Source organism: Bacillus rossius (assembly GCF_032445375.1).
Source record: "Bacillus rossius redtenbacheri isolate Brsri chromosome 4 unlocalized genomic scaffold, Brsri_v3 Brsri_v3_scf4_2, whole genome shotgun sequence".
Lineage (NCBI taxonomy): Eukaryota > Metazoa > Arthropoda > Insecta > Phasmatodea > Bacillidae > Bacillus > Bacillus rossius.
In genome coordinates this window covers 29,855,412-29,882,106 of record NW_026962011.1, presented here as the reverse complement: position 1 = coordinate 29,882,106, position 26,695 = coordinate 29,855,412, and the positions used below count along the sequence as shown (strand labels likewise).

General features: G+C 44.1%; 1 protein-coding gene across 2 annotated transcripts in view; it reads right to left on the bottom strand.

The window, feature by feature from the left end:
• The window catches only part of LOC134542394 (out at first protein), a 197,920-nt gene that overhangs the window by 145,090 nt on the left and 26,135 nt on the right, over window positions 1–26,695 (bottom strand). For both annotated transcript variants that reach the window (XM_063386588.1, XM_063386589.1), the window contains exon 2: window positions 8,485–8,598. In XM_063386588.1, coding sequence (XP_063242658.1) covers window positions 8,485–8,598 — 114 coding nt within the window. The remainder of the gene's footprint in view (window positions 1–8,484; window positions 8,599–26,695) is intronic.

Below are 26,695 nucleotides of genomic sequence, written 5' to 3'. Positions count from 1 at the left end.
AGAGAGGCGTGGAGTTATAATTTTAATAAAAACCCTTTAAAAAAAGTAATGATGAAAAATTCTGGGTAGGCTGTATTTTGGACTACAGCCGCCAGGGGTTTGTTTCCTGAATTTACATCAAGCTGAACGTAAATGTTGTGTATGAAATAAATAAAAGAATTTAACGAAATTAATGTTGGTTTATTTTTTGACTTTAATTCGTTGAACGTCTTGCTTGACGGTCGGGCGGCCACACCGGGAAAATTACGACACCAAACCGCGACAAACTCGGCCCATCGTTCACAACCACCGGGTCAATGACTCCACGTCAACATCAGAAGCATCAGAGAGCATATCCACAATATTCAATTACTGTTAATGTTCTGCATTCCCCGTCGCTTCTCGCGAGGTAGACAAGTATAGGCGGGAGTCTTGATGTCGCCTACCCGTGTTTCTGGCATTCGAGAACACCGATGCTGGCGAAAGACGGGTTGTCGCGAGCGAGGGTCGCGACAAGACGAGGCTAGTGCAGTTCAGAATCGAGCCCCCAGACCTCAAACCTCGTGAAGCGATGCAACCGGCAGTTGCCAGGTATTCCGGCGGGCGGAAGGCGCATGAAGCCCTTGGAGGGTTCAGATTGATTGATCCCCGCATGACCCGGGCCAGGGATTTTTCCCCGTGTCTATGCAGGTTTTACCTGGGCCCAAATTATCTAGTTTTAGTCTAGAGTTAAGAAGTGAGGGAAAGTTGGTCACGGCGCCAATCGCAGCCATGACTGGCCAATAAAACCCCAATAAGCACAAGATGCACGTGCCTTTGTTCTGCATGGTTAAAACCCCGCATGGTAGAGAGTATAGTTTCAGCCTGAGATACAATTAGGTCCTCCCATAACCTTGAACCCCTTCCATACACACTTTGATAAAATTGGGCTAGGAAAAAAAATCCAAGAGGCTTAAGCGGCGAGCCTGACGTTGGTGGAGATACCAGCGAAGGACAGCGAGCGACTGAGCGGCGACTCCCTGGGCGAAGAGGAAGACCAGAGGAGCTAGCGACGCGGTGCGGACACAAAGCAAGACACAGCAGATAAGGTGTTGGATTTCACGAGCAGAAATTGATGTAAAGTTCAGTACCTATCTGTATCTATAAAAAAATGAACGTTTGTTTGTTACCGAATGCGTTCCTAAAACATTAATCCGTTTGCGATGAACATTTGCACGCTTGACCTTCGAAACACGAAGAAGGTCCTGTCTAAGTTATATTTATAAAAACCATCCCCATATCCCATTCCCATTCCTTAAAACAAGACTTCGAAACTACTTGAATGGAATTTTGTTCGATTCGCATTCAAAGTAAAATTACTGTCTATAATTTGATTTCTAAAAAAAGAGGCGGGTCACTGTCTATATTAAATATGGATCCCCTCCCCTCGCCCTTTCCCAAAACCTAAAACCGAGTTTTTGTACGTCTTGACGAAATTTAGCACACTTTGCGTTTAAATTAAGGGGAAAATTACTGTCTTCAACTGATTTATATAAAATAAGAGGCATGTCAAAAAACCTCCCCCATGCCCCTTTCCCTGCCTGGGTACTGCTTCATGAAATCAGAAGAAAATTACTGTTCAACATATAATTTAGAAAAAAAAGTGTAAGGTTACAACTTACATGAGATTTTGAAAAATCACCCGATCACCTTTTTTTTATCTCTAAGCATAATTCTGTTACGTATAAATGAAATTAATAACAATTAATGTTAAAAACAAGAGTAAATTTAATGTTTTATCTTATTTAAAAACGGCCGACTCCATCTTCCTGTCAACAAGATGTTTTAGAACACCCCCCCCCCCCTCCCTTTTCCGCCACCAGGTCACTCTTTCCCATCCCTTAAAACAGGATATTGGTGTTCAGTAATGAAATTTTACACACTTAGCTTTGGAATTAAGAGGAAGATAACTGTCTACGTCCGATTAAAAAAAGTTCTCCCATCCCCCCGAATACAAGAGATTTTAAAAAACAAACCCTAATTCCATTTACTATTCCTAAAGTAGTATTATGGTATTTGTTTATGAAACTGTGCAAAATTGCAAAATGCATGTTAAAGTTAGAATAAAATCACCTGTCTACATTTAACTAAAATTTACCCCCATCAAATTATCTACATGAAATTTTGGAAAACAACCCCCGTCTACCTTTACCACCACTTAAAGTATAATATTAGTACAGCTCGATAACATCGTACTCATTTGACGTTCAAAACAGGAGGAAAATTAGTCTACAGGTGATGTTCATAAAAAAAAGTAACTGAATTATTAAAAAAACTTCATCTCCCTTTCTCAACCCCCTTTAAAAATACATTTTCTCTCCTTGATGAAATTTTGTACACTTGACGTTAAAAAAAAAAAGAAGACAATTACTGTCTGCACCCGATTTCTAAAAGAAAAAATCCCCTTTACCCTGTGTTCAGCCCGGGAAACAACGGATACTTCAGCTAGTAGTAAATAAAAACACATTTAATCATTTTATAAGGGTTATCCTACCGAACTCATTTCGAAACAATACAAAATTGTATATAATGTTTTATCTTCTAACTCATCACGCCTTAATTGCTACCGACCTTAATTTGTTTTCGAATGAAGTTGATTTGTTTCTGACGGGTGGAACGGAAGCTACCGAGAAAACCCGGATTCCCCATTTGCTAGAGGATGGTGGGCGGGGGAGGGGGGCCGCCTCCGAAAAATTCCATCAAATAATTCCTGAGCCCTCGACGACGATCGCTAAAAGCGTCAGTTCTTGGGAAGAATGGAGGCAGGGATGAGGAGGGGGGGATAAAAGAACCCAAGGTAGAGGGGGGAGAAAAGCGCGGGAAATATCGCAAGTGCGAAGGAACATACATAAATTCCGGGCGTCGCGGAGGAAGCGAACAAAATGAAGGGTAAGTGGTGGTAATCCCCCGGTGAGAGGAAAGGGGGGGGGGGGGAGACTCCCAGGGCTGGGACGGATTACCAGTACATTACCAGCGCTCCGTGAGGATCACCCCTCGGCTTCCGGTCCCGAGAGAAGGTCCCGGGATAAACAAGTCATGCAATGGTAATAAAAAAAATACACTGAACTCCCCATCTCGACACGTGAAGCATATAAAGTTCCTGCTCCAGGGAATGCAGAAAGCAAATTGGTCCCTGAAGATCCCACGTCAGCATCTTCACTTTCAAGTTGACGCCACGTTCCCAATTTCAACACTCAATACTCAAGTGGTGCACGAGGACAACCGACATGAACCTTTCACTCGGCGTGCGTTCGGGCCGCGCCTCCAGACCGGCGAAACCAAACCTCTCTGCTGTTAGACTGCACACGATATTGAAACGTAACGTATGGTAACTAAAATTCTGCATCCCAACCAAATGAGCATCAAGTACGAGTAGAATCACACAGCTTGAACACAAAACTCCGGTAACAGCGCCCAGTAAAAAAAAACGACAGCGGCGCATCAAGTACGAGAAGAAGCACACAGCTTGAACACAAAACTCCGGTAACAGCACCCAGTAAAAAAACGACAGCGGCGCATCAAGTACGAGTAGAAGCACACAGCTTGAACACAAAACTCCGGTAACAGCGCCCAATAAGAAAATGACAGCGGCGATTCAAGTACGAGTAGAAGCACACAGCTGGAACACAAAACTCCGGTAACAGCGCCCAATAAGAAAATGACATCGGCGCATCAAGTACGAGTAGAAGCACACAGCTTGAACACAAAACTCCGGTAACAGCGCCCAGTAAGAAAATGACAGCGGCGCATCAAGTACGAATAGAAGCACACAGCTGGAACACAAAACTCCGGTAACAGCGCCCAATAAGAAAATTACATCGGCGCATCAAGTACGAATAGAAGCACACAGCTGGAACACAAAACTCCGGTAACAGCTCCCAGTAAGAAAATGACATCGGCGCATCAAGTACGAGTAGAAGCATACAGCTTGAACACAAAACTCCGGTAACAGCGCCCAGTAAGAAAATGACAGTGGCGCATCAAGTACGAGTAGAAGCACACAGCTTGAACAAAAAACTCCGGTAACAGCGCCCAATAAGAAAATGACAGCGACGCATCAAGTACGAGTAGAAGCACACAGCTTGAACACAAAACTCCGTTAACAGCTCCCAGTAAGAAAATGACATCGGCGCATCAAGTGCGAGTAGAAGCACACAGCTTGAACACAAAACTCCGGTAACAGCTCCCAATAAGAAAATGATATCGGCGCATCAAGTGCGAATAGAAGCACACAGCTTGAACACAAAACTCCGGTAACAGCGCCCAGTAAGAAAATGACAGCGGCGCGCGAACACAACGGGAACTCGCGGAGTTGCCGCTGATCGCGGGAGGCACGAGGTCGAAAGGCGTACCTATAGATCCTTACACTCGATGAGAACGTTACGTACGTTGGCGAACAGTTTCAGGGAACTTCCAAGGTTCCATTCCCGAGGGAAATTGCTAGCCCATCTCCCTCCCCTTCTCTTCCCCCTCTCTCTCCTTTCGCTTCCGCTAACTCCGAACTCTCATAAGGCCGCATGAAGATAGGGGAGGCGACGAAGGACCTTCCCAGGACCTCCGAGAGCGTACCAACAAATTGGACTGTCTCCTGAAAGCACGCTGGAGAAAGCGCTCAGTTTATGACAGTTGGTAACTGTGGTTTGGTTGCCCAGTAGCAGTCGGCACTTGCAATGCAATGTCCCGCAAGGAAATCGCCGCGTTTAGCGTGTTTTCGCTTTCCGTTCAAATAACAGCAATGTAATTCATACTCCTGTTACTTCTGCGTGTAATCATTTAACTAAGTTTTCTAAATTGTGTGTAAGTGAAAAACAAAATCTGAATCACGGATTCCTATTTATGGGCAGAGGTAATTTAGTTGTAAAAATTGTTGGCTTACCATTTGAGCGATCTGAGTCAGCTGTCGTATTCACGGATCTTCGTTCCAGATAAAAAAAAAAATTCAATCTATTTTCTTTATTAATACCTAATTGCTTCAACACCAATGAACGGCTGAATGGTAAAACAGGCTAACAAACAACACAAGGAGTCATCTGGGGTGGCCTGGAAGACAACTGTTGGAGGAAACGGAACCACCCCCCCCCCCCCCCCCCTCCTAGAGCGGGCGTGACTACGCACTTTCGCGACGAGGCGGACGTTTCCATGGGGTTTCTCTCAGGGGTTAGCCATTATTCCATCTCTGCATAGAGCCTAAATTCATGTCATGTTCAAGAATGACGAACAGCCATATAAATAATACCCCACTAAAGCGCGGACGGAGCATGTGAATGGTTGTACTTATGTACTAACCCACAGTGCCACGGCGCTTACGTACTTAAATATGAAAATGAATGGGGTTGAATGCATCTTTATTTCACGATAGTTTCGAGTGAAGATATTTAGAAAACATTGTGACCTTTCCTTACTGTTACGGCGAGCCATGGGCTGTAAGCAGTACAGTAGTGCATTATCATTGGCTGGAATGCACCTCTTAAACTAAAGTCAGTGTAAAATATTGAGTGAAAAGTCCCAAAAAAAATTCCAAACTTCCCGAGAAATAGTGGCATCCCAACGAGTAGACACGTTTTGTTCTTACACGATTCATACTTGTGTTAGTTAGAAGTGTTGACGTACAGGAAGACACTGCCGCGAGTGTGCGCCTAGCAGCCAGACGACGCCACCCGCCCGGCTTGATTACAAATATCACAACCCAAGGGTTCTGCGCATACACGCGGTGACGAAGTAGACTTGGAACACGCATAGAAACATGCTTCTCTTTGATGATTGGCTCCTAGCGGTCAGGACATGCTCTTGAGGCGGCTGAAGGGAGGCTGAATGGAATCTGAGGTTAGGCTGAAGGGAGGCTGTATGGAGTTTGAGGTTAGCCTGAGGGAGGCTGTATGGAGTTTGAGGTTAGCCTGAGGGAGGCTGTATGGAGTCTGTGGTTAGGCTGAAGGGAGGCTAAGGGAGGCTGTAAGGAGTCTGGGGTTAGGCTGAAGGGAGGCTGTATGTTGAGGTTAGGCTGAAAGGAGGCTCATAGAGGCTGTATGGAGTCTGAGCTTAGGCTGTAGGGAAACTGTATGGAGTCTGAGGTTAGGCTGAAGGGAGGCTGTATGGAGTCTGAGGTTAGGCTGAAGGGAGGTTGTATGGAGTCTGAGGTTAGGCTGAAGGGAGGCTGTATGGAGTCTGAGGTTAGGCTGAAGGGAGGCTGTATGGAGTCTGAGGTTAGGCTGAAGGGAGGCTGTATGGAGTCTGAGGTTAGGCTGAGGGAGGCTGAAGTAGGCTGTGGGGAGGCTAAGGGAGGCTGCATAGAGATGAATGGCAGCAAAAGGGAGGCTGAAGGGAAGCTGTATGGAGTCTGAGGTTAGGCTGATGGGAGGCTGTATGGAGTCTGAGGTTAGGCTGAAGGAGGCTGAAGTAGGCTGTGGGGAGGCTAAGAGAGGCTGTATAGAGATGAAGGGCAGCAGAAGGGAGGCTGAAGGGAAGCTGTATGGAGTCTGAGGTCAGGCTGAAGGGAGGCTGTATGGAGTCTGAGGTTAGGCTGAAGGGAGGCTGTATGGAGTCTGAAGTTAGGAAGAGGGAGGCTGAAGTAGGCTGTGGGGAGGCTAAGGGAGGCTGTATAGAGATGAAGGGCAGCAGAAGGGAGGCTGAAGGGAAGCTGTATGGAGTCTGAGGTCAGGCTGAAGGGAGGCTGTATGGAGTCTGAGGTTAGGCTGAAGGGAGGCTGAAGTAGGCTGTGGGGAGGCTAAGGGAGGCTGTATAGAGATGAAGGGCAGCAGAAGGGAGGCTGAAGGGGAGCTGTATGGAGTCTGAGGTCAGGCTGAAGGGAGGCTGTATGGAGTCTGAGGTTAGGCTGAAGGGAGGCTGTATGGAGTCTGAGGTTAGGCTGAAGGGAGGCTGAAGTAGGCTGTGGGGAGGCTAAGGAAGGCTGTATAGAGATGAAGGGCAGCTGAAGGAAGGCTGAAGGGAAGCTGTATGGAGTCTGAGGTTAGGCTGAAGGGAGGCTGAAGTAGGGTGTGGGGAGGCTAAGGGAGGCTGTATAGAGATGAAGGGCAGCAGAAGGGAGGCTGAAGGGGAGCTGTATGGAGTCTGAGGTTAGGCTGAAGGGAGGCTGAAGTAGGCTGTGGGGAGGCTAAGGGAGGCTGTATAGAGATGAAGGGCAGCAGAAGGGAGGCTGAAGGGGAGCTGTATGGAGTCTGAGGTCAGGCTGAAGGGAGGCTGTATGGAGTCTGAGGTCAGGCTGAAGGGAGGCTGTATGGAGTCTGAGGTTAGGCTGAAGGGAGGCTGTATGGAGTCTGAGGTTAGGCTGAGGGAGGCTGAAGTAGGCTGTGGGGAGGCTAAGGAAGGCTGTATAGAGATGAAGGGCAGCTGAAGGAAGGCTGAAGGGAAGCTGTATGGAGTCTGAGGTTAGGCTGAAGGGAGGCTGAAGTAGGCTGTGGGGAGGCTAAGGGAGGCTGTATAGAGATGAAGGGCAGCAGAAGGGAGGCTGAAGGGGAGCTGTATGGAGTCTGAGGTCAGGCTGAGGGAGCCCGGGGAGGCTGGGGAGACTCTGCCGGTGTCGACGGCCGAGATAAAAGCCCGCGGCACCGCGGACCGCACCATCGATCAGCAGGAGACGGGCGTGTCGCTCCGACACGACGCCCTCGGCCTCTCCCGGCGACGCCCGCCCGAGAGGCGATAAAGCCGAGAGGACGCCCGGGCTTTTGTCGTCGAAGAGAAGACGGGAAGAGGGGGTGGCTCTGCTCAACAGGTGCGACCGCGCGGAAGGAACAGCCTCCCGTCGCTGGACCGGCCTGCTTTGTGCGACCGCTCGACGCGCCGACAATGGCCGGAGGAGAACACACACACACACACCTCCACGTGGTCATCGGCTGGGATGCTCTCAAGAAGATGGTGCGCTGTTGCAGGACCTACTTCGGGATTCGTCGTTTTATATCCTTTATAAAAAAAAAGCAAGATTTCGCAATGGCGGTCACGTGACTAGGGTCGTGGGTTCGACCCCAGCACTCCGGCATGACTGCACTTACCACCAGGTCGTCCACACAAATATGTAAAAAAAAAAAAAAAAAAAAAAAAAAACACAGACTTTCCATGACTAAAACATTAAATTTCCCTTTTATAATATTTTTTTTTTTTTTGCAATTTTCTGAATTATGTAACGAAAATACAGCTTTAACCATTCCCATAGCAGGCCCTGAGGTAACTAACAAAAATTAAAATTTAAACAGAACCTTGCATACACAATTTTATAGCGTGTAATATGATTACGTATATATATATTTTTTTCCCCACAGTCTAGATGATGGCAGATTGGAGCATGAAATTTACACTTTTAAAAATTACAATTGGGGAGTTTCCATGACTTTCCCAGGGTTTAAAATAAATTCTCTGACTTTCCAGAATGCGAAAGTTCTGGATCCCAGAGCGGACTCGCAGACGTGATGCCGGACTGACAGGTGTCTGTCGGCAGGGGCGGGGGGGCCAACTCACGTTCCGGAAGTCGACGAGCTGCGTGACGAGGGTGCCGTCCGACCTCTGGAACTCCAGCGTGACCACGTCCTCCGTGACGTTGGCGGAGATGGTCTCCTGCAGCACGTCCCCTCCCTGCAACACGCCAGGAACACGCACTCACGCACGTGCCGCAAGTAGTTGCACTTCGACACGAACAAACCAACACTTGGTCACTTCTCCTCGGCATGTGATCGGGCCGCACGGGACTGCATAACGGCGTTGCTGGTTTCCTGTCGCTCGTGTCCATGATCCGATGATGTCAGTAAAATATCAGTGGTATAATGACTACGGTCTCGCTAAATAACAACATTAGGCATAAAGTGGCTTGGCTTCTGGATTGTAGCCGCGTCCAAGGCGAATATATCACCGACGTTTCGTTCGACGTTGCAGTCGCCATCATCAGGGTAGAGTTACCTATAGTACCTACAGTACCTAGAGTTACCTACAGTAGGTAACTTACTGTAGATACTTCGTTCGACGTTGCAGTCGCCATCATCAGGGTAGAGTTACCTATAGTACCTACAGTACCTAGAGTTACCTACAGTAGGTAACTTACTGTAGATACTACCTACTGTAGGTAACTCTAGCTATTGTAGGTACTGTAGATAACTCTACCCTGATTATGGCGACTGCAACGTCGAACGAAGGCGATATATTCGGCTAGGACGCGGCTACAACCCTGAAGCCAAGCACCTTCACACAATGGCCCTGAAAGCCTACGATCTTTATTAAAATTAGGCATAGTCCAAGACAATTTTTTTTTTAAAAGAAGGGGGAAGGTAATTGACTCTTTTTTCAAACTTGTAACGTGGGTTTATTTTTTAAACTTTTTCTTTTACTTTATCGGTAATGACGGGCGAGAGAAGCTGAGTAGTTTTGACTCTGCCAATGAAAATGCTATAACGTCCGAAAATAAGTGAGCCCAGTTAAAAAAAAAAGGTAAACCAACAAAAATCATCAAGCGCGAGGATAAGTGTTTGGAAATATGCTCTGGCCACAGCTGAACGTAGCTGGGCACGCGAGGACCAGAAGCGCAGGGGCGCCAAGGGCGACTCTGGCTCGCGCATCGCGTGACTCTTCGCCTCTAAGCACAGGACTCTAAGTTACTGTTCAGTCTTCCTGTCGGCACCACTCCTCCGTGGGGTCTTCCAGGGTGGCCCCGATAGTCCTCCAGCGCGATGTTCGCGACCAAGTCTCCTTGCATCTGACTTTGTCTCTTTCAATAATGCCTAAAAAAATTCTCTACAAGAAGAAAAGTCTATGAAAAGAACTTCTTTACGCGTTTCCACTGTCTTGAAATTCACGTAAAAAACGACAATACGGAATCAAAAGGTAGGACGAATGCTCGTAAAAATAAAAGTATATTTATCATGTGTCTTGCAAATACTGAAGGCAAGCAATTTAATAGAAAACAATCGACATATCGAATTATGCTTTCTTTGTTATATTGTAACGTGTGTACCTGCGTACACTTGCAAAGTATTGTACCCCTGACTTTTCACGGCATACCACCTGCAACACAGTGAGCTGGGCAGGCTTCCCCCGAATAGACGAGACTATTCTTCTTCCAGCTCGTCTGGGAAACCTGCAAGTATAAAAGGGCATGCGCCCAGACTATCGATAAGCAGAACAACTGGGACATCCAGCCAGCAGGCTGCTACGCTGCTCCGACACCGCTCGCCGGCCTACACCGTCAATCGCCGCGGAGTTGCTGCCGCCCGAGGACCGACAAGACAACGACTGGGTGAGACCTATCCGAGTTGTAACCCAGGAAATAGACAGTTCGAGTGAAAGCGTCGCTGGAGTAAGCATAAAATCTTTCAAAACGAACATTGACTAAAAACGACGGTTCAGCCACAGGGGCAAAGAGGGCGGGCATTACCAAACTCCGTGAGGGCCGAGCGAGCGGAAGCATTGACACAATCACGACACTATCAGGACACTATCGCGACCAGATCGCTACACAGTTTGGACTCTAACTTTACCGCCGGTAACGAAGAATCGTAGCCACAAGAGACAGTGAACAAGAAAACGGACTTACGCGTTACTACGAGAATGCGGAGAGAGCTTCACATGGTACCGGGGGAAGAGTAACTAAAATCAACCCATAAACTTTGACAGCGTTACACGACTAGTTGCGTGTATATAATTGTAACCTCTGGCAGTAACTATCTGTATTTGCGTTACGTGTAACATTCAGTAATATTAAGATTATGTATGGTCCTTGTAACTTTGTAAATGGTATAGCTTTAGTAACTGAAATTGACGGCGTTTTGATCGTTAGCTGTGACGAGCGCTCGGCTCGCCACAATTAAGGGTATTGTTTTGTTTTGTTTTAATTGTCCTGGAAACGATCACTTAGCTTTAATTCGTACGTTTTGTGTTCTAGAGCGAACTTGCATCAGCAGTTCGTTTTCACGAGAACCGGACTTGTTAAAGTGTTATGTCAGTTAGAGAATTAATGCAATTCCTTTTGGTGTCATTAAGTTTGTCAAAAAATTGTTATTGGATCGAATTTAACTTAGCAACTAATTTCATAATCACCCGCAAACGTCCCTTTTTCCTCCTTGTTAGGGTTTTCCTTTGTCCTTAGTGAAACCCGCGACAATATTTAGAAGTAAGTAGTGGTTGCGTGCGCAATGACGTCACGCAAGTGGCTAGGACAGTGAGTCTGATCGTCACACTCGGCAGAACTTCATTTGGTAGTTCTGAGCCCGAACACACAGACCCGAGAAACGACAGCCGTTTTGTCCATTTTCAGTTTGAAAAAAGAAATCATATCTTGAAACGGTTTACTTTTAACAGTAATCTTGCTTCAATATGCAGAATGCCAGTGGCTGATTACGGAGCATAAGAAAATAAATAATTGAAACACACACAGATATATATATATATATAATGACAAACTATACTTCTAAAATTTTGACATAGTTATAATATAAGTAAAAACCTCAGAAACATAACGTATTAAATTTGGTACATTTAAAGTGAACATATAAAATAAACATACTTTTTAAGAAGGATATTCGATATTTCAATTAACACCTAACTGTGCCTGAGGAGTTATTAAAACTAGTTAGAAGTTTAAAAACATTTTCGCAAATTGTAGGGTATGCATGCAAATAAACCTTAACGAAACTTCAGATAGCCACCGAACTTTTCGAGGCAGCAGCAATATTTACATACAAGTAAATTCGCACTGAAAATGCAATTTCAATTATGTCTCGCGCACGAACTTCGAACAGGATGAATAAATTACCATAAAAAAGCTGTTAATATTATTTGAAATTGGTTACATTTGTAGACAATAACATGTTCTCGACAGAAAACTTTCCTCGAAAATTCAAGCCAAATTACTAGTTAGATACTAGTTTCGTTGTATTTAGAGAAGGAATGGTTCCCCTATTCTCCTTCCCATGCAATATTATATTTTTAAAAACTTGAGTTTTGTTTCAAGTAGACTAGAACACGGGGCCCTTTTAGTGCTTTTTGAAGTTATATGGCCTACATACTTCTTTAGGTGCGTTATGGAAAAAATGATGAGAGTGAATTTTTACGATGCATGCGCAGCATGCAACTAAAATTGAAGAATAAAAAAGGCTAATGCAAAAAATAGATATACATGCTTTTAAATAATAAAGTTTAGAGATTTATGTTGAATGCTGGTCCACATAATTAAAAAACATGTATTTATTGTGAACATTAGTCATCTAAATTGTGTTTATAAACTTTTTCATATGTATATATAAGTGAGGATATGTTACCGTATGTATAATCATATGCATTATAAATTAATACATTATAAATAACTAAAAAGAATAAATTCGAGTAAACTTTCAGCATATTTATTAAATTGATCATTAATTAAAATTTATCTCTTTGGATATAATTAGTATTTTAGCCATTGATTTCATCTTAAATGTAGTACTGTATACTTCTTTTTTTTCCCCAAAGTGCAGCTTTACAATGTAGAAATTACTGAAGGGTGTTTTAGTTATCCACTGACGTAGTGGCAAGATAAACACGTTACTACTGTGCTATAAATAACTATAGTTTCTACTAGAAGCAAGCCCTAAATGCTGGACATGGTCGAGGTATGTGCGGCGAAGCAAGCCTTGCAGCGATGTCACATACTTCCTCAGTCCCCCCCCCCCCCTTACACGAGGTCCCAGCGAGGCTCAGCTTACATTACGTTTCCCTCTCTTGATTGGCTGAATCACTATAAACTACAGTAATTACCCGTGATTACAGCAGCAGTCGGAAACAACCACAATTAGCGGGGAACGTAGTTACCGTTGTGGAGGGGGGAGGGGGGCAGAAATCACTGTTATTAGCAGGAATCGTTGGTTAATGAGGTATTATAATCACTGAAATAATGAGTGAACGGGTAGGATAGCTTCAGATTGTGACGGGCAGAGTTATCAGCGCCCAGTTGCTGTACGAGCATCATCAGCGATGAAGCGAGTGCAACGAGCCAAGTTGAGCCTCTAGACCAGGAGTCGGCAGAGCGCGGCTCTACTTCCCTTCCCGGCTCTACTTCCCTTCCCGGCTCTACATCTCTACAGCTCTACAGCTCTACAGCTCTGTGCTGCCACGGCACAGCCACAGGCATGTCCTCCACCTGCGGCTAGCTCCCACCACCGCACCGACCTCAGCACTAGCCAGGGAGCTTTTATATTGTAATGAATAATTAAAATAGTTTCAGCTTCCTCGTTTTATCAGTAGAGCTCTAATAATGACTACCTATTTTTTTTTTAAATTTACGTGTTTTTCCCCCCTAAGTAGCCTTTAATTTTAAGACTTTATTTTGAATTTGTGAATAAAAATATTTTGATTTTTTATCTATTTTTTTGACGGTCTTAAAATTCCACGTAGATACAGCAAAAATGCAAGTTGTGGCTTTCTCTCTCCCTTAAAAAAAAAAGGAGAATCTGTACACTTATTACTCGGCTGATCTGAGCGGGAAGTGTGCCCCACGTCCCGTCGAGCGGTCCCCCGGCTGACCCCGGGGAAAACTCACCAGAACTCACCAGAACTCACCAGAACTCACCAGAACTCACGTGCTCTCTCGCGGCCGGGCAAGCATAGCCGTCCCTCAGGGGGAGAGCCCACTCTAGCAGGTAATAAGCAAACAGTCTCGGTCTGGGTATAGAGGAACCAACAGTTGAAGATGCCTGCCTCAGGCAAGAACGGAACATGCACGATCCAACACATTCCAGGACAGTTCGTCGGTCGAGGGTCGCAAAAAAAAAAAAATGCAAAATATTCCAATTATAAAATAAGATTATTTTTTAATATAAAAACGTATCTACTTTATAATAATTTCCACGTTCGTTAAAACCAGTTTTTTTTTTTAAGCAGAAATAATGCGTGGAACATGGTTGATCAAGTGATATACATGAAAGACATGGTACAAATGTCGGCCGGACGCGAGATGGTGGACCTTCAACGAAGCGAACTTGTGAATGGATGTAGACAACGAAAGCTTCAAAAAAGTAACTAAGCGGCAGCTACAAAATATTATTGTGAATATTAACGCTGGTAAATAGTTTGTGTATGCAAAAATTTGTTGAAACACATAAATCGTTTCGTTGAGGCTACGTAATTAATTTCTGCCACCAATAAACATTTATTGGTGTCTATATCGACAACAGTACGGGATTTCCAAAAATTTAATTGCAAATTGTCTTTTGAAAAACAAATTTTTGTACCAAAAAAATTTATAGTAAAGTTATGTGTAAAACTTTGTGCTCTTTGGGTTTACCTGGCAATAGTTAACACAAACTAGTACAGCGCTATTGGTAGATATCGTGCATTTGAAAGAGAGCGTAAATGCTCTTTAAAATGCACACTGAAATCTGAGGATGAAACACGCCACTGACAGGCGAGTGATGAGACAAGGACAGCTGACCACACGAATAAAGAGGGGAAAAAAACGGGATTGTGCCGAGACGCCAGCCACGTCTTCCAACTCGCGAACATGGATCACCTTGGAGGGGATCTGGCCGTAGAAAGGGTGTTAAACGTACCAAGAGAGAGAGAGAGAGAGATATATATATATAAAATCCCCGAGACCTGAGCACCAAAACGTCCCCGGCTGAGTTTTGAGAATTTTTTTTCAGTCTGATTGGACGAAAATTTCAAGTCTATTACTAACATAATTCGCAGGTAACCTTACCAGTTACATACGCGATACACACAGATGACATGTTCAATTACAGCCACAGTGACGTTTACAGTCCTCGGAATTTATTTTTTTAACTGCGGGGGGGGGGGGGGGGGGGGGTTTGAAAAGATGTACATTAAGAAACAGTTGTTTTTTTTTTGGGGGGGGGGAGGGGATTTAATCTGCCCCCGGCGCACTTTGGTTTATCTCAATGGCCCTGATGACCTTACCACTCAAGATAACGCGTTATAGGGGATGAACCCGAAGCCAGGTGGGTCATTGTTATTCCCCCCCCCCCCCCCCCCACACACACACACACACGCGCGACTCATTCTTTACACATATTTTTTTTTGTGTGGATAAGTTACGTTGTACTGAAACGCCCTTTCTCCTCCCCTCCAACCCTCGCGGACACCCAGGGGATATCGTGATCCCTTAAAACCCAACTCCCTACGAGCGAGGATTTCCATCGCTGTGTTGTCCGCGCCAGAGTGTGAACAGCAGTTCGTTCCGCCATCCGTGGAGGGGGGGGGGGGGGGGGGGTGTACAGCGAGAGGGGATTGGTCGAACACGCGTGGCCGGAGAGTGTTTAATATTCAGCGCCCAGCAGGGGAAACCCGGTCCATGTTACGGGATCGCATTAAGTATAGATCCGATGCACTGCCGCCTGAAATTTTTACAGCAAATGCCGGTGTGTGTCTGAAATATTCACCGCCTCCCCTCCCCCGCTGGCCCTGATGACGCACGATTGACGAGGGGGTGAAGCGGGGAGGGGGCTGGCCGTGGCTCGGATCGCAACAGGGCGCGTGCTGGCCGAAGAGAACAACGGCGCGCTGGGAGCTTGCAAGAGGTGCTAGAGGCACTGACAAAGAGGCCCGCCGGGCTGTTTTGAAACGGGAAGCCTTCATTTCACAGACGAGAGAGCCACACCCGAAGTTCCCCGAAGTTCATGTTCGCTTTTTTTTTTTCCGTTCCATCTCATTGTATAAACCGGTGTGGCATTAAATTTTGCGCTCGATTAGGATAGGTTAGCTACATTATAAATACTTTAAAACATTGTGGATGGTTGGTTATATTAAGTAAGTATAGCTACATTAAAAATACTGTAAAATCATTTTATGGTTGCTTAGCAAATAACTTTTTAATATGTAGCTATCCAGGGCTAGGAAACCGTTTTCATGATTTTACAGTATCTTTAATGTAGCTATCCTAACCAAATCAACCGTCCACAATGTTTTAAAGTATTTATAATGTAGCTAATCTAACCTAATTGACCATTAGTTATCATGTCCTTACCTGAAAATTACAAGTTGCGTAAAATTGCAAGGGAATATGAGGCATCCCGAGAATATTTGTGGAAGACAAAGACTTCCTAGATTTTATACGGTATAAAAAATATACAAATCCACGAAGTACGTTTCTTCAATTAGGTATTTTCCTCTAAAAATAATTACAAATAAATACCGTTGCCTTGTTTATGGTCTTTCCTTTTAACAACACCTCCATATTTATTTACAATGAAAAAAAAAACCGAAGATGCACGATCGGACGTTTTGCTCTCTCGTCAGTGAAAAGAAGGCTTCCCGTTGCGGGATCGCGCCGCCGGCCCCGGAACGAGCGTGAGCGGTGCGGCATTTGCAGCCAGTTTCAGGAAGTAGCGTTGCTGCCGCTAGACTCTTGTTTTGAATAAGGAAGCCTTCATTTCACAGAGGAGAGAGCCACACCCGAAGTTCCCCGAAGTTCATGTTCGCTTTTTTTTTTTCCGTTCTATCTCATTGTATAAACCGGTGTGGCATTAAATTTTGCGGTCGATTAGGATAGGTTAGCTACATTATAAATACTTAAAAACATTGTGGATGGTTGGTTATATTAGGTAAGTATAGCTAAAATACTGTAAAATAATTTTATGGTTGCATAGAAAATTACTTTTTAATATTTAGCTATCCAGGGCTAGGAAACAGTTTACATGATTTCACAGTATCTTTAATGTAGCTATCCTAACCAAATCAACCGTCCACAATATTTTAAAGTATTTATAATGTAGCTAACCTAACCTAATTGACCATTAGTTAACATGAGTTACAATGAACAAAAAAAAAAAAAACGAAGATGCACGATCGGGCGTTTGGCTCTCTCGTCTGTGAAAAGAAGGCTTCCCGTTTGAAACCTTTATCAACATCTGTATTGTCAACGAACACAAGGTAACCTATGGTTCGTCGCCGTGTTAGCGACGACTCGATCGCAGTCGGCGAATCCGCCGGTCACTCTTCTGCTGAAAACAAACTCGCTCAATGCTATTCCGCCGACTCGGTTCGCCCCGTCGAGAGCCAAGGCGCAGACGTGCCTGTCTACTTTTCTCACTCTGCTTCCTCGACACTGCCGTGCTCTGATTGGCCTTCGAAGCCTCGCTGAACAGCTGAATCACGATACTGTTGAACGACTAAACTAAACAGTTATTGTCTCATTTTTTTTTTTTTTTTTTTTTTTAACGGAAACAACTAAAAAGCAACGCAATGCAAATCTCTGCGGGAGAGTAAACGTGCTTCGCTCGCCTGTGTGACGACACTCGCCGAGCTGGTAATCGCCCCCCCCCCCCTCCACAAATAAACGAAGCACAAGCAGCTGCCACGCGCGCTGCTTGCAGCTTAGGGCCCAGTCGGGGCCATCCTGCTTGCAAGCACTCACGTGCTTTGCCGAGAGTGCGAATGCACTGGGCGCAATGCTACCAACCCTGCGTATTTCCGAGACGGTTAAAAAAACTGGCAAAAAAATAGGACATTAACTCACGTTAACTCACACGAATTCTTCGTGATGATAATTTCCTACGTAGACAAAATATATTGAATTAATGAGGATTTCGTGAACTAGTGTTTAAGTCCACGTGATATTTTTATTGCTTAAAAATAGCAAACTATTATGATAAAAATATCTGGAAACCAAACAATGACGAAATATTTTTTAAACATTTGAAAAAAATAACTAGTTCCAACAATTCTGTGCCCACTATTATACTCAATATATTGTTTTTGTACTTAAGCCCAGCCCAGATATGACGACTGATACGGAAATCTATTCCCTCTGCTAACTCTTGAGAGATCTTCGCATGAACGTCGCAGGATTGGATTACGCCAACGACACAGCGTGAGCTGGCTTTGGAGCCCTGGAGCTCCATAAACAAGGAGCACTTGGATGTATGCGGAGCTGGCTGGGTAAACATACTGCAGAGAGGGAAAAAACGTCGAAGCAAATAGCTTTTTAAGCGGATCGCAAATAAACTCGTTGGAACAAAGGCTCTTGTTTGCAATTTATTCAAGTTCGCTATACATCAAAACCGGCTTTGTTTCTTTTTCATTCACAAACGGGAAAAAAAAATATTTGAAGGTTTCTATTTTTACGATTTCAATCTAAACACAATAATGTTGCTGGTGACTGAAAGACTTAATTTAAAACTGAACTAAAATGTGACCACAAAACTACAATTTGAAACAAACATTAGTGTAAGGCAGGAATGAAAACACGCTTACATTAATAAAGCTGTCAAAAATTTAAAAGAGAATGTATTTATTACCTATTAAAATGCAGGTTAGCGGAAATTCAGGCTTTCACTTTCACCGAAAATACTATCAGTTTAGGCGTACATCATTTTATTTGCTTTAGTTTCTTAGTTTCTGTGACAGATCGTAGTTTCTTATTCCTCGCAGTCATGAAGTCGGAATACGTTTATTGTAACCGCATCTTAGCTCTGCAGGGATAGCTTCAAGTCACTTGAAGCGAGGGTTTATTCAGAACCTATGTTCTCTATGTTTTAAAATGCGTGAAGAATTTTGGCAAATAACGTTTAGTTGATACATACAGGATGAGTCTGAATTGTACCGACAAACATTGGCTTTATATTAACCAATTAATAAACAATTACGATATATATATATGCACATATAAACTAAGGTTTTGCTGAATGTACAATGTGTAACTAACTGGACCAGGCCACATGACTTCACCTAAAGGTTTCGGAAAATCACGTCAAGTATAATCAAGGAGAAACGTCCTGTTCAAAACAATCGAGCACTCGGAACACGTGGCAATTGACATGAATCGAGTCGTGCCGGTGACTCGTTTCGACCGACGCGGAATCTCGCGCCTGATCGACCGCGGTCACCGCGGACCTTTTCAATCAGAAACAAAATTCGAGAGCATGAAAGGTTTAGGCGCGGCGGAAATCTGTTGCCATGTGGCGTCGAGCGAGCACCGCGAGGCTTTGGGCGAGGTGTGTGTGTGTGTGGGGGGGGGGGGGGGGAGGGGCTAAGCACATCGGAGCCGCAGATGAATGCCTACCCATTCATCAGCCCGGGGACGGAACTTAATCCGCGCGTTTTGCCCGCGGGGCAGTGAAAAATACGGCGCTGTTACGCACTGCCCTGGCGCCACGTATTCAGGAGCTGAGCGGCGGGATAGAAAGGGAGAGAGGGAGGGAGAGAGATACAGGTTAGCGAGGACGAGTAGAGAGAGAGGAAATAAAAAAAAAAGCTTGACGCGAGCGGCGGCTGGCTCGGAAAGCTCCGCCACTGATTGGCCAATCGAAGTCTGATTTGGTCACGCACGTGACGACGACATGGCTTGGGTGCGCGCGACCCGGAGCCGAAGACACAACTACACACACACAAGAGGAGAAAAAAGGGAAAATAGTTCAAAAATTGCTCAGCCAAAATCCCATAAAAGTTTTATTCTATCTAGTACCCTAACAAAACGGTAAAATTGTTCAGACAATTTACACTGCTTTCAAGATAGCAGCGTATCTTGATAACAGAAACCAGAATTATTAACTAAGAGAACGGCGAATGAATGGTATGTTTGAGCGCGCGTGAGACAGGTACAAGTAATTCCAAATGTTTCTTACACAATATCTTACATATATTATAAACTGTTTTTACACCTACGATCATCGCAAATAAGGTACAGCAAAATACGTTTCAGGATATTATCCCGAGCATTTTTTTTTATGAAACAGATTCCATGTTTCATTTTTTTTTTCAGGAATACTGTGAACAATTTAATTTTAAAAACACTTAGAACATGATACAGCCAGAAAGTGGAGCTCAACAAGCTGCGCAGGTGCTGACGCGACTACGCAATCTTGAGTGCATTACGCCACCCTAGTGTTGCGCCACGTACTGAAAAGCAGCGAGAGAGGATAGTGGAACATTTACTTGGCAAAGTGACGAACCGAACAACGGGGAACCAAGCGGATGGCTGTTTCCACACACAGTTCCCCCCAACGGATCCTCCTCTCCTGTGCGGGGCGCCCGTGTCCGTAGGGGCCAAGGTGCAAGTGCCTGCCACGACAGAATCGCTCTAAAGCAGCCCGGCTTATCGCATGCCTCAGGTGCTGCGTGTCCATTCACCCCCTCTCGTTCCCTAAGCCCTTTTTTTTCCATCCCGCCAGAGCACCTCCGCGCGCTCCAGCGAGGACTTAGCGCTCAGCGATGCCGTGTTGCGGGAGATTTACCCCGGCTCGTGAACCGAGGCGTGAAAACTTTTAAGTGGGATGAAAAAAAAAAAGGAGGAATTTGTTTCAGAAATTTGAATGATTTACTGGTGTGTTTACGTCATCCGATTTCGCCAAAATATTCCAACGAAATAGTCACGGCCGGCGCTCAGTTCCCAGGCGTGAGAACTAACACAATACATGTGAGAAATTTCAGTCCCCGAAATCCCTGGGAAATACAAATAATCAGCAGCAACTGACCAGCACATAAGTGGATATTTAATAGGAATACACTAATAGCACTAATAAATTTCACTGTAAAAAAGTGGGAATTGTTGTTAATATAAGTGAAATTAAATTACTAAAATAATTTGGAAAAAAAATTAGAGTTTTGATGAATTATTTGTTTTTGGAGCAGTTCCGCGTTTATTTTTATGTGCGAGCAACTGCTACAAATGTACGTGGAAATGTTTTAACCGTCAAAAACATATGAAACTCAACTAACACCCGGGTCTCCTGCGGTCATTTAATGAGGCTGGGGTGACGCACACACATTCTGAAATGGGGGATGGAGTGGAAGCGAAGTCTGATCTGCTTCATGCTAGGGTGGTATTACTAACAACTAATGAAAACTTATTCAACTTGCAAAAAAAAAAAAAAATACTTAGAGTAAATAGAAAAAAAAGGAAATTCGAACGGCTAATGATTTTCAGAAAAAATTTATTTTATTACTTTTCGTTTTATATGGTGGCCAATAGCTTTAAAGCCTATTTCTAACAACACACCTTGCACTTCAATAGTTGTTTGGAACTATGAAACTAAACAATAAAGTACTCAATACCATACTACACACCATCATGTCTAGGAAACGTGCAGCTGACACGGCTAAGAGTGTTTCTCGGGGCTGTGTCCACGCGGAGCGGCAGTCGGCAGGACGAGCGTGTCGCAGCTTGTCAGCACAGTAACGAGAAATGCAGAACCGTATCTTCACTTCACTAACGCTTGCCCCGTGAGCGAGGAGTGGGGCGCTCAATATTCCCCAGGGCCGGTGCAAGGTAAATCGGCGCCCTAGGCGAAAAACCTTAATGGTAAACAACCCCCCCCCCCCCGGCGGCCAAAAAAAATTTTCCTTGCCTCAAAATACATTACGTAAGCCTAAGATTTTGTCAACAATGAAATGTAAGCGGGCTTGTGTTTTTTTTTTTTTTTTTACTTATTACAAATCATAAACAGGTCACCGTGGAATTTAAATAATTACTTATATCAATATATACATTCCAAACTGTTATAAATATCAATTTTTCATCTAGTTTCAATAATCGTTAAACATATTATATCAGCTGTTGTGTGTCGTGCTGCGCCGCCCCCAGCTACTTGGCGCCCTAGGCGGTTGCCTAGTTCGCCTATATGGACGCGCCGGTCCTGAATATTCCCTCCCCCTCTCCCCACCACCGAGGACTCCACTCACGAGCGGTGCACTTCCCGAAACGCTCTGACGCCCTAACCGGCTGCAAACAAGTTCCACTTCAGAAACTGAAACTTCGAGACCGGCAAGATACGCCTGTGTTCTGTACCCGCTCCGTGCAGTCGCCCGGGAGTGGGGATGTGACCTTGACAAACTGCAGGACGCAGGCCAGACGCGCCGTCACGCGACCGCGACGGGCACCTGGGTCGCTCTTGCACGCCGACCATCTTCCGGCAACACGCGAGGGCTGTTCGTGAAGCAAGCGCTCCGTTTGGTCGATAAAAAAAAATAATAAACTCGTGAGAAAAAAGTTTTTATTGACAGTTATAGTTTATTACACATCTGCTTCGCATTTCCACATAATCGCCCTTTCAGTTCCAAGCACTTTCCGCACCGCTGCACCAGTTTCTCTGACCCCTCTGCCATATTAGTTCGCCGCCAAGGAATGAAACAGACGCCTTGGCTATAGGCATCACGGACTTCGAGTAAGCAATGCGTGTAGCCTAAGTACAGGCGCTCAGTAAACAACTCCGGGAAATGACTGCTACAGTTTTTTTCTTTTGGGACGAAAAGGTTGTCATTTAAGTTGATTTAATGAAACGTAGGGCCAAAAACTTCAGCACAAATTACAAAAATACGATTGTCAACTGGTTTAGTTCCCGGCGGCGAACATCTATTCAGAGGATTGAAGGAGCTGGTGCAGGTTAAGAAAAGAGTTAGAAACTGAATGGTGATTATGTGAAAATGTATAGTAGGTCTCAAGACTGGCGCGCTGTCTTCTCTTCTCGTTATGCATACGGCAAATATGTATGAGATGTGAGTTGTAAACATGTAACCAAAACATTATATTTATATACGAAAATCACTTAAGAATAAGCTGAGGGCGAGGTGAATAGTTCTGTTTCCGGTTATTGACGTTTTTAAACTGTATTTTCAGGACAGTGAAAATGGCTAACACGCGTGTATAACAGAATAACGTTTAAGCATTAACATCGGGTACAGATTCATGAAAGCGCTCAAGGGACTTGCACGGAATCTTTATCTTCATTTCTCCGCCATATAGTGTTATGGTTACCACTCAATTCTCAAGGCGCGTTTCTAATGAGGTAAAAAAGCGACATTTTGTCGCCATGTTGCATGCGAGATGTTGAAAATATTCCCTGTCGTTTCTACAAGAATATTTTCCACAGCTGTCGCTTATGGCAGGAGACATGTTGCACAGCTTTCTACAAATACACGCAGCTGTTCGTACAATTTGAAGAAACGATAGCAGCTGCTGCATTTTTGTTCTTGAATGCCGGTGTTTCAGAGAGAAAAAGTAAACAACGCTGGTGTAAAAGAGAGATATTCTTAGAGAGTATACCACTTCCAGACGATTGTGTGACAAAGCTAATGGCCAACGAAGAAAACCCTTTTCAGAAATTTCTCTATAATGTGCAAATAATATTATGATAACATTATATACCATTCTATTCTGTAACATTGTATTCTATATTTTGAAAATAAGACCGATTGTTTCCTCGGCTAACGTATTGCGGGCCGCATTGTACCATACAGATGATAAAATACATTATAAGTATTCATTTCGACGACTGTTTTCTTATTCGTGATAATTTATCATTATTTTACCAGATGAAAAAGTAACTTAAATCTAATTAATTATATTTAAATCAAACATGTCTTACATTAAAGTAGGCTATACTTTATGTCTGCCAAACCAAAATTGTTTAAAGTTACCAAAATAATTTTTTTTAAAATATGAAATTGTGATAAAAAAAAGTCATGTATTAAAACAAAATGAATATCAGTATTAAATTTTTACTCTTACATCGGAAATCGTATTTAGAAAGGGGAATAACATTATATATATATATATATATAAGAAGAAAAAAAATATCATTGTCAGCGGGCCCCAAACATTTACATGGCGGGCTACACGTGGGCAGGTTGTTACGGAACGCGAGGAATACTCGAGCACAGTAGCCAGGGGTTCGCTGAAAGTTTCTGAACGACGCCGAAGGAGGACGAAGGGGAGAAGGGGGGTAGCAGAAAACAGCGCCGCGACGTCGGCGGCGGCAGATGCTGGTAGCTCGTGGCGCAGGCGCTCCATTTGCAACGCCTCGGCCGGCAAAACCAGGCAGGAAGTTGGGTGCGCCCTAATGCACCCTTCCGCGCCGTTTCCGGACAAACGTTACATGCGGAAGAAAAAAAAATGGATTTTTTTTTATAATCGTACAGCCTGCAAGATCTCTCGTGCAGGCCTGTGCAAACAGGGAAATTTCAAGACAGATATTCGGCAACACTGATACTTGACCGATAAATGTTTGTGTTAAAAAAATATATACTATGCTACAGTATCCCGTACACCGAAAGTCAAAGTTAAATTATAATTACTTCATTTTCATAACACATTCTCTTTCCAGGTAAAGCAGAGTGCATTATACATCTCTGGACAAGGATCAGCTCAAGGTCATGCAAACTAGTTGGCGGTCAGAGTCCACAAGAAGCAGTTGACCTGATACACAGTTTGCACACAGGCAGGCGTGGCTTGCCTTAAAGTGGTTAGATGAGTGGAACTGATGAAAAGATGGACAGTTTTAGTACGCTGAAATTCATGATCATCAAAACACGCATGTCCAAGAGTTAAATATTTAGCACATTAAGGTCTCATGCTAGGTGGTAGTCCATTTGGTTCAAATTTTGATGCGCCCCCCCCCCCCCCCCCCCCCTTAATCATTGTATTTCGACAAAAAAATAACCGAAATAAAGATCGCATGCTTTCGAGTGTGAGATTCAACCACGTCCAGGGCGAAGGTTTCACCGACGTTTTTCGGTCGACATTGCAATCGCCATCTTCGGGCCTGGTGATGGCGACTGCAAATGCCAGCCGAAACTTCGGGTGAAACCTTCGCCCAGCGACGCGGCTGAATCCAACAAAGCCAAGAAACTTACAAGAACAGTGAAAGTTTGATTAGCTCGATGGTTACAGTTCCACCAGTCAGTAATGGTAGACCAAGTACATGCTCTGAGAGAAGGCTTTCCCACCCGAGCGAAGAGAGCGTTCGGGACTCGGGGGCCGCAGGGAGTGACACGAGCGGTCGACGGGCGCGGACAGAGACCCGGCGCCTGACGAGGGGCGACGCTCGCACCCGCAGATGGCGCCATTCATCCGGCGGCCCCCGAGGGAAGCGAAGTCTCCCCCTCCTACTCCTCCCCGACATCGGGCAGAAAGCCCGCGCGACATAAAACAAACTTCGCCCCCCCCGCGGAATGGTGCGGCGCATTTGTCACATTTACCCCTCTTCCGCCCGCACGAACCCCCCCCCCCCCACCGCCAACCCCTCGCCGGCGGCGCCACCAGGGGTTTTTTATTGGCGTTCATTTCTCTTCCGCCCCGTTCTCGCGCGTGCTGCCTCGCCTCTGGTCCGCGGCGCGGGCGCAGTTCGCGACTCGTCCGCAAGAGCGCTGCCGTCGGCGGTGCGTTCACTTCAGACCCAGCTCTCCGCTACTTTATATTTCCTTTTTGGTACTTTCACAAGTTACTTAGGTAAAGGAAAAAACATTAAACATTATTATTATATTATTATTTTTAATAACAGATAAAATTCGTTATTTGGATAAAATTAATTTTAATTTGAAAAAAAAATGTATGTATAATATGTACGCGCCTTATAATTATTTTTTTAATTTAAGACACTGAACTATTTTGAAATCTATTGCAACAAAAAATAATTAAACTAATATTCAGTATTTAATATTAATACGCATATAATTAATTATTTAATTTAATAAAAAAATATATAAATTTAAATTATTCATAAAAATCAATAAATATGCTGAATTTCAAGTCTATTTAATTAACTATAATTATTTACAAAATAATATAATGTATAAAGCAAATAATTTATACTACATACGGCAACATAATCTCAATTATATAAATAAACTTTAAAAAAATTATAAACACAATTTCTATAAATAGTATTCACAATACATAAATGTTTTTAATTATATGGACCAGTATTCAATATCAAACACTAAATATCTGAATGCAACTCCCAGCATAGTTTCACACCTACCACAAGAATTGGCTATCGGAGCAGCTACGTTGACTTCAGAAGGTTAAAATTTATGTATAATGAAAAGTCTCAGATAAAAACGAAAAAGACTTGAAAAAATACTAATCCCCGGCTTGGACCTGATTTTTGACAAAGAGTTTTATTCAATTCTTCCCACCTTGTTAGAATTCATTATAAAGTTAATACTATATCGTTTCCGCACACGTTTGATGACTATAAATTGATATGAACATTATATCTTGAACATACTTTACGCTGGTTGTCATAGAATAAACCTCAATAATGTACAACAAAATGAATACATAAACACACGGGGAAAAAAGAAGCCAATATGAGCTGGTGTCAAATGTTACATGCTTAGGCAACACAGAGAAACCCCCGAGTCATTGAAAGGTTACTATGTTTGTCCGTACTGTCGTCATATCGTCCAGATTAATTGTTAGGTTTCATCAATGGTGTATGCCGCTGTGACCTCGGTAGTTGTTGGTTTCCTGTAATTTATGTTCTGGATGCAGCTCTGTCGTCGTTGTTAGCATACTGTGTTCGTCTGTGCCGTCATTTTTGCTGACTTAATTCCTTCCCCGGCATTCTGTGTTTTCTGAGAAAGTCATATTTGATATCTAGACCAAAGCCCTTTGTCTCTGGATTGCGTTGCAGCTCATCGAAATATCTATCGTAAGAACCCGAGATATTCGACACTCTTCAGACCTAACAGGGGGACCAGGAAGCCTACCTACCAGGGGCTTGACTCAGACCAGCCGAACTGGAAGCGGCAATTTATTTTCATCTCCGTGTTCGTACACAAGAATATGATTCCGCCCTTCCTACCTCTCTTTTCTTCCCCATTTCCATTTCCCGAACGTTCTCTTCTTAAATCCGACTCCATTCTCCTTCGGAGGCGTCGGAAACCGTTACCGGCTCCCTGGGCGTTGCGAGGACAAGCAGGGCGGCGAGGAAGGAGAAATGAAGGAGGGGAAACAATGACGTCACCACAACAG